Consider the following 9,060-nt stretch of genomic DNA (forward strand, 5'->3'; position numbering starts at 1 on the left):
ACGCGGAACGAGAGTAAAGCGGGGAGCACAGACTTTTGCATAACGCATAACACGTAATGCATAAGAATATGTACCAATCGAAGTTCTCCGTTTCTTTCCCTTCCATGTAATAGAGAACTCTGGTTGATTCAATTTCTTATGCCTCATGTGTTATGCGTTATACAAGAGTCTGTGCTCTCCGCTTAAAACCATCACAAGCATTCTACACCAACTGCAATTGATAAGGCCGCGACACAGACTTTTGCATAAAGCATAATGCATACTGCATAAACGAATCAACTAATCAGAATCTTTCCTTTCCTCCCATCCCATGGAAAAGAATAATTTCGATTGGTTGATTCTCTTATGCACTACGCGTTATGCGTTATGCAAAAGCTTGTGTCTGGGCTCATAGGAAATGCTTGTGATTGGTTCTGTTCTCGTTCCGCGTTACGCTTTTCCGCTGCATGGGTAAGCACCCTAAAGCATATGCCAAATGAGTAAACTTCTAGGCCGGTATTCATAGTCAGATCTTATATTCAAGACCGTCTTAAGTACGGTCTTAAGAAGTCACGAACCAATCAGAAGGCTGCATTAGCGTCTTAAGACATCTTAAGATCGAACTTAAGGCGATCTAAAGGCCATTCTACATTGATTGTATCGTAGACGTCGCAAGACACAAGTTTGTTGCTTGAGCCAATCCGATGCTCCAATTTTAAAGGCCCGTCTACAATACACGGAGTAAGAAGTAAGAGTAAGAAATTGACCAATCACAGTCGAATGTTCTTCTCACATTCGACTGTGATTGGTCAATTTCTTACTCTTACTTCTTACTCCGTGTATTGTAGACGGGCCTTAAAGTCGTATGATGCTTACGACGCTTCCGACGCTACGATACGACCAATGTAGAATGGCCTTTAAATATAAGAAATGACTATGAATACCGTCCTTAGACTCGTCCAATTTCTTATCTAGGAAACTATTAAGCCGTATTGTTGGCAATTGCGTTATCGTCGCCATCTAGCGTTGTACCTAACGGTCGCTACTGGTCGCTGCAAGTCGTTTCGAAGTGTTGAGAGTTCACACGACAATCACGATCAGCATTCAGTTCAGTAACGATCAGTTCGGTGTGGTTGAGTGGCAGTGCATGTAGTATTATCGTTCTTCATCGTTTTTGCGCAATCTGTATATTTTGAAAAGAAAACGAGAAATTTTCGACGATTTTCGAAATATGAAGTCTGCTTACTTGATCTGCGTGTTACTGTGTGTGCCACTGGTGCTGGCCGTAGAGGGTGAGTTGGTTAATTCTAAATATTGGCGCGTAATAATTGCAAAGTGCGTTGCTTATACATGCGTAATAATGAAACTTAAAGCATGCGCGGTATCAAGTAGACGGTAGTCGATTGTCGTATTTCACGTCTTATCAGGGGACGCCTACTCGGGTCGAATTACCGATAACGGCACTGTCCGTTCGGTTTTTTCCGGTAGCGACGTTCAAGAAATTTATTTTTCCGTAGACTCGCGCTTTCCATATTTAGGCGATCACGGTAACTTTTTCTTTAAAGCGGAAACGTGAAAAATGAATTTTTATGTATATATATATACATATACACACACACATACATACATACAAGAAATTTTCACGTTTCTACTCTAAGGATAAAGTTATATGATTGCTATCTTGTTCACGCGTAAAGATATTCTTTTTTGAAAATACTCTTTTTTCCTTTCTCTCTTCTTTTCACGAGAAGTCTATAAAAACATGAGATTGATTAGAAAAAAAAAAAACATCGAGCCGTTAAAAACAGCGACTCAGCACATGTCTCTTACACGCGACCTTCGTTACACAACAGCGGTGGTCTCAAGTAGATTGCTATTGATTTTTCACTGACCACCACCAGCCGAATCTTAGCTATGATGAGCGATAACGATCGGAGCGCGCAACGGCTTAATGTTTTATCGTCGTCAGCAATACATTCGCGGTTGCCGACAAAGGATATATAAAACCAGCGGTATGATACTGAAGAAGTTGAAATTCCGTCATGTAAAAAAATAACATTCTTTTTATGTCCATTTCTACCAATGTAAATCTCAGTTAGTCTTCATTTTTTTAAATTCATAAAACAGAAAAAGAGAATTAGTTGAATTGAGATTAAAATTAAACTACATTCGTAGAAACGGGCGTTAGTTGAACTGTTCATATTTTCTCTTTTTTTACTCTAACATGAAGAAAAAAAAGAGGAAAAATGAATCAAGAAGTTCAACTGAAATGACAGATCTAAAGATATTGATACGCGTTTGTATTTGTCAGATTACGTTAAGATGTAAATCGATGTCTGAAATTATTTGACACAGTAAAAAAATTAAGTAAAAAAAATTAAGGTAGATTGTGAATCTTGAAACGAAGTGAAAATAACAAAAGTGAACAAATTTATTAGGTATTGGCCAATAAAATTATAAATATTGTAGTGAGAGAGAGAATTTGCTCACTTTTGTCATTTTTATTTCATATCAAAGTACATAATTCTCTGGTAGAAATTATATTCGAATGTTAAAAATTTTTTTAGTCGCGGAACATCGATCTGAAAAATTTTATATCATTTACAGAATGAAATTTGATCCAAATTTTATTTTTACTTCATATTTTTAAAAATGAATATTATTAATTAAGTAATATCTTAAAAATTATTTTACTTAATGTTTATGAGTGATGCGCATATGCGTTTATGTACGATATATAAAAAATATTTGCTCGTTAGGAGAACAAAATCAAGCATTGGATATTTTTTTATTTCATTGGAAGTTGCAGGAAAAACAGTTTTAAATGTATTTAAAAATTGAAATATATGGAATATTTATTTATTAAAAAAATTAATATATGGATTCTTCATACATTCAGATACAGCACAAAATGGAACTTCTTCTTCAACGGATTCTTCGAATCACAGTAATCAGACTCAGATCTCAGACAAGACTACTACTCCTGAACCAGTCAATAATAAAATTACTATAACTGCAAGTAGTATTGCTACTACTACTCCTACTCCTACTTCTACTTCTACTTCTACTTCTACTAAAACTACTGGTAATACTCCTCCCCCCAATACCACCACCACCACCACCACCACCACCACCACCTCCACCTCCACTACTACAAATACTCCTACTACTATTACGACCACTACATCTAAAACTACTACTGCATCAACAAATACATCAACCAGCGTTCCAACATCTCCACCTCCATCCACCAGCACGGCTTCATCGAAGACAACAGCTGTACCACCACCTTCTAAGGATCGCCAATTTGATGGTCTAAGCTTTTTTGGTACGTAAAGCCCATTCTACAATTGCGTAAGCGTAGTTGTAAGTGATTGTAGTTGTAAGAATTGACTAATCACAGTCAAATATTTTTCTCATGTTTGATTATGATTGGTTAATTCTTACAACTACAACCACTTACAACTACGCTTACGCAATTGTAGAATGGGCTTAAGAGATGTTATTCTGTTAGTTATTTCTATAAATTAATTGAGAGACTGTATCTTACAATAGATAAGACAATAAAATAAAAAGTTTTACAAAAATTTTATCATAATAATTAAAATTCCATAAACTACAAATACTGGTTATAAAAAAATTATTTTAAATGAATTTTTTTATTATAAATTTTTAATTGTATTCGATTTAATGTAACAGATATGGTTAAATATCAAATAATCATGCATATCTTTTTGTTGCAGGTGGCATTATTCTTACTACATGTTTGATGGCAATCGCCGCGTTCTCATGGAAGTTCTATAGGCAATGCAAGGAAGGAAACTACCGTACACTGTGATAACGTGCAAGGCGCTACATAACAGACTTTCGTCAAGTAAACACAATTAATTGAATTAAGAACTATGAATAATTATTTTATTGTAATAATATTGCGTATTTTTATAACGCAGTTAAAGTGTTGCGTGGTTAAGTGCTCTTAGTAATGTGATGTACAACCACGTTCCGTTTTTCTCGATACATATATGTAATAAAGAGGGAGGGGGGAGATCATATGTATTCGTATGTATTGGAAACAATATTGTATGTATATGCGTCATTTTACTAGTAGACGAGAGATTGTGACGATTACGTGTTGCAAGTAGGAGCAGTAGAGGATATGAGGGAGAGGGAAAGTGGGCGCATTGACGAAAGCCAATGACCAATCAAACGTACATTCCATAAGAGAGAAAAAAGGGAGATCATAATTCTTTAAACGCGCATTATCCTTCTTATTAGCTTTCGCTCAAACTGTAACTGTTAACAAGCTGTATCTTTAATCTATGATGTGGTATATACATTCCGCAGTAAAGTTACATAAGATCTGACTTTTCTACGAGAGGAGAGAGAGAAGAGAAAGTATTAAACTTAAGAAACATTGAACTCGACACAGGTGTTTTAGCGTGAAAACGCTATGCCAAAGCAAATGAATCTTCGAAATACTCGAATTTCAAACAGACGTATAAATTACATCGACGCGTCTGAGACGCGCTATATAATATGAATACTTAAAGCCGGTTATTGGCTGTTATTAAAAAAAATATATATATATAATAGTTTTGCGGTGCAATATATAATATGCACGAGCTATTAACTCTCTCCTTTATATATCCTTATCACTGGTCTTGCTCTACAATATTTTTTCGACAAAATCTGAGTAACGCGTGGATAATCCTATAAACATTTAAGGCATCATCAAAGTGAAAGTTTCTTTTTTAAATTAGATTGCATTTTTTTACATATTTATTTTTATTTACTTAATATCGCTTAAATTTGCATTGTATATGTACAATACATATAACAATTTTATTTTTTTGCAATTTCATTCTTGAGAACATTCAAAATATTGTCGATTATTTACACGTTGCAATCGTAACCGCCGTTGTCATAAAACTCTCTTTAACTCTTAAAAATACTTATTCGTTAAATAGAATGCCTAAGTATTAAATAGTTCCTTTCTCACATATTCGCCTAAAATGAATCAAACTACAAAAAATCAAGGAAATGCTTTTTACTTTTAATGATATTTTCTTTTTACAACGTATTATTAATAGATACACAATTTAATTTACGATTATTTTCATAGCAAGTATTGTGAGATAATATTTTAAATAGCACAGTATTGTATTAAGGCCCAGTTTCACAACTCACGATTAACTTAACCGAGGTTCACTTGTTTCTCATCTCTTTCCAATTCTAGAATTGGAAAGAGAGATGATGAATAAGTTGAACTTCGATTAAGAGTTAACCCTGAGTTGGGAAATTGGGCCTAAAGGCGGTATTCATAGTCGGTTCTTATATTTAAGATTTCTTAAATACAGTCTTAAGATGTCACGAACCAATCAGAGGGTCGTATTAGCATCTTAAGACATCTTGAAATAAGAACAGACTATGAATACTAAATATGTTAAGTGATATTCTAAGTATAACGTGTCATGTTTATTATAAAAAAAACAAAGAAAGATATATTATATGTTACATTGTGCAATATCTCTTTCAGTTTGTCTATACAACATTGAAAATCCAAATACTGCATTAATATTTTACGGAGCCTAATCCTATTCCTCCCTGATATTCCTCTCGCAATCACTATTACGTCGTAACAGTATCATTATCATAACAGATATATCTCTAGTTGCACGATCTTTCCGTTTTGTTAACATTTTTTATTACGAAGAGAATTTTGAAAAAAAAGAAAGATACATGATCTGAACAGTAAATTCTCGCATTTAATATCACGTCAGCGGTTCTGACGATACCAATGGCAAAACAAGTAGCGGTTCTCGCCGTTCTTGGCCCGACGATTGATTGTTTTTGCCATACCGAAGGAAAAAGTGTTTCTCGCGCATCATCATCGTTTACTTCTGCAAACGAGAACAATTTTGACGTCATTTTAAAATTTATACGTCGCTCATCCGATACAAATTTTTTGTTGGCGTTATAGCGGCAATACAAAGAGATACCGTATCTGTTTTCGAGCATCTTAATTACTATTTTATAATAATTTAATTATGATATTTTAAAACAAATTCATTCAATAATCATAATCGCCGCCTAGCAGAGAATCGCTACGTATTTTGCCATTGACATCGCCAGAACCGCTGACGTGATATTAAATACGGGAATTTACCCTGTCCAGAAAGAGTATTGATCGCATAGCGCCGTTGTTATACGTACTTGACATACATATTTCCGCTTAAAACTAATATACTGCTTACACATACATACAGAAACTCGCGACTTTAATCGTTGGTTCCTCAAGAAAGGAAAAATCCATTATGTCGCACGAAAGTGCAAAAGAAGAAAAGAAAACAACGGGGAAAGGTGAAAGGACAGATCGATAACGAGAAAACCACCTACCGGGTATTGTGAATAAGGATTTACATTCAACAGAGAGAAAGAGAGAGAGGGAGAGAGATATCTACAATTTCATCGAGGCTGCAATGAGATATCCGATGCGACAAACACAGCGCAGGATAAAGCAGTGATATTGCAGTCGATAAACTTGCTTGGTTTGCAATAATTTATTCGGTTGAAAGTTAGCTGATAGCTGATAGTTCCTTCTGAGGAAACGGTTGTAGGATATTCAGTTACCACGCACCAATTTTGGAAAATTCCAACATTATATTTAGAATAGTGTGTAATTTATACAGAACGGTTATCTCGAATTTATTAATTGTTGAAGATATTCTAATTCGATATTTTAAATAATCTGCTTTAAAAAATATTTTAATAAATTCTAGATAACAACAAATGTTTTCTTCTTCATTCTATATATATTATACAACATTTATTTTTTGCAAAATTATACAACATTATGATAATGATATAAGAGGATTATGGAAATGAAATAATATATAATTGATAATAGTGTTATACCTATATAATACTATAGTATCTATATAATAAATCAAGGATATATCATATAAAATGTAATCAAACTGTGAATATATATTGTATAGTAGGATTATGATATACATTAAAATCATATTATAATACATAATATATTTTATTCGATCGAGTCGAACGTGGAAGCCACATGTGATTTTATTCCCATCTCACTTTGCGCATATTGAGCGTGCGAGTGTTGCGGCGTAACATTCCCAGAGATGAGATAGGATGTGGAAAACCAGATAAGAAAAACACGCGTGCAAAAGAAGAGATCGCGGCGAGATGAGTGTGATGTAATGAAAAAAAGAGGAAAAAACAAACGTAACATCATTTCGTGCGAATCGTCTGACGAAAACATGTATTATAATTCATTTTAAAATGTAAATTGTTTCGTAAAAGTGAGTGAAAAATTTTTCGATTATTAAAAGAAATATGCGCAAAAGAAATCTCGAGGTAGCTGAGATTGAAGCTCCAGGTACACAATTCTTATACTACATATCTCCATCGAGAACATAAGCCAAAAAATCAGATTTGTTAAAAAGAAAAGTTTATCTTGGTTATAGCTATCGATAACACAATGTAGTGCTTCCTACCCTGAGTCATTACTTATATACATGAACATTGCTGGTAAGATAGAGGGTGTAATCGTAATATTGTGTGGGAGACGTAATATTAAGTATAGGGAAATATAGTCTCCCACACAACATTAAGATTAACCCTTAATATTACGTCCCCCACACACCATTAAGATTATCCTCTCTATCTTACCAGAGATGTTCATGTATATAAGTAATTCTTAGGGTAGAGAGCACTACATTGTGTCATCGATAGCTATAATCAAGATAATCTTTTTTCTTTTTAACAAATCTGATTTTTTGGTTTATGTTCTCGATGCAGGTATGTAGTATAACTAGTATAAGAATTGTGTACATCTCTTCTAACAATTGTACATAATAGAGAAAAAAATTTTTTTTATATTAAAATCTGGAAATTATGCGTTATTATCTAACTGACAAGATTCGATTTACACATATTAAGGCATTTTGTTAAACTAACTGTGATAACAACACCGTGTAAAATATTTTATTTATATGTATATGTACTGAAGATGATCTAATTAAGACCGAAACGTTTATATTTAATTTAGAATTGTTCTTGGTGATTTTATAATCTATATATTGTTCGCTTCCAATATCTTGCGTAGTGGTATATGCCCTTTATAATATTGTTTTGAATTTTTAGCCACTTATTTTTGTTTATTGTTAAAATAATATACTTTAATTAATTTCAAATAGACTCAAATAGATAGAATTCTTTCTTTACATGATTTAAATTTAATATTTGTTGTATTAAAGATATATAGAGGGTGCATCAAAAGTCCAGGAACGGTCGAATATCTCAAAAGTAAAGCATTTTTGAGAAAAAAGTTTCAGACAAAAGTTATAGGGTTTAAAAAGGTGTACTTACTGACCACATCCGTTTGATCTTAGATGGCGTCATCAAGGTCAGGTCAAGGTCACATCGATTTTTTAAAATGAAATCCCCTATTTTTCATTGTATATTCTTGTAGCTTATCTCGAGAGCTTTCCAAAACACTACAATAAAGCTCATTTTCATTAAGTACTTTTTTGAGTTATGAGAAAATTACTTAAAAGTTATAGTATCACTGACGTTACCCAAGGTGTCCGACTGACGGCTAAAACCTCTTGAATGTTGGTCAGAGTCATGCCCTGGATAACACTTATTAAGATCAAGGTCATTGGAGGTTGTTTCTCTTATTTTTATTTTTGCATTATAAATTCATTTTTACAACTTTCGTCTTAAACATTATTCTCAAAAATATTTTGCTTTCGAGATATTCGACGGTTACCGGACTTTGATACACCTGTGTATATATATATATATATATATATATGTGTGTGTGTATATATATGTACATATACACATATATGTATATATACACGGTAGTATTTTAGAGCTAAGACATGGCGTGTATATATACACAGGGTGTCTCAATAACTATTAGCATTTGAAATATTTTCGACTCTATAAGGTCTAGAGAAAAATTTGTATAGATAACCAAAATTGCACGATATGAAGAGGAGTCTATTATATGGCGATAATAATTTTTATCCAGGTGGAAGCGCTCTAGTT

The 9,060-nt window shown here is 33.3% G+C and overlaps 1 protein-coding gene across 1 annotated transcript; it reads left to right on the forward strand.

Annotated features, from left to right (window-relative positions):
* The first annotated feature begins 1,023 nt into the window (after positions 1 to 1,023).
* Positions 1,024 to 4,662, forward strand: LOC108764394 (integumentary mucin C.1). Its single transcript, XM_018512628.1, has 3 exons — positions 1,024 to 1,271; positions 2,879 to 3,307; positions 3,723 to 4,662. Exons 1-3 carry the CDS (start codon positions 1,211 to 1,213, stop codon positions 3,815 to 3,817), a joined length of 585 nt encoding a protein of 194 aa, XP_018368130.1. The 5' UTR covers positions 1,024 to 1,210; the 3' UTR covers positions 3,818 to 4,662.
* The last annotated feature ends 4,398 nt before the right edge of the window (positions 4,663 to 9,060 follow it).

The sequence above is a fragment of the Trachymyrmex cornetzi genome, unplaced genomic scaffold (genome assembly GCF_001594075.2).
Source record: "Trachymyrmex cornetzi isolate Tcor2-1 unplaced genomic scaffold, Tcor1.1 scaffold416, whole genome shotgun sequence".
NCBI classification, from domain to species: Eukaryota; Metazoa; Arthropoda; class Insecta; order Hymenoptera; family Formicidae; genus Trachymyrmex; species Trachymyrmex cornetzi.

Coding starts and splice junctions, on each gene's coding strand:
- LOC108764394 (XM_018512628.1), top strand. CDS start 1,211: ATGAAGTCTGCTTACTTGATCTGCGTGTTACTGTGTGTGCCACTGGTG. Junction 1,272..2,878: donor ACTGGTGCTGGCCGTAGAGG/GTGAGTTGGTTA, acceptor TCATACATTCAG/ATACAGCACAAAATGGAACT. Junction 3,308..3,722: donor TGATGGTCTAAGCTTTTTTG/GTACGTAAAGCC, acceptor TTTTTGTTGCAG/GTGGCATTATTCTTACTACA.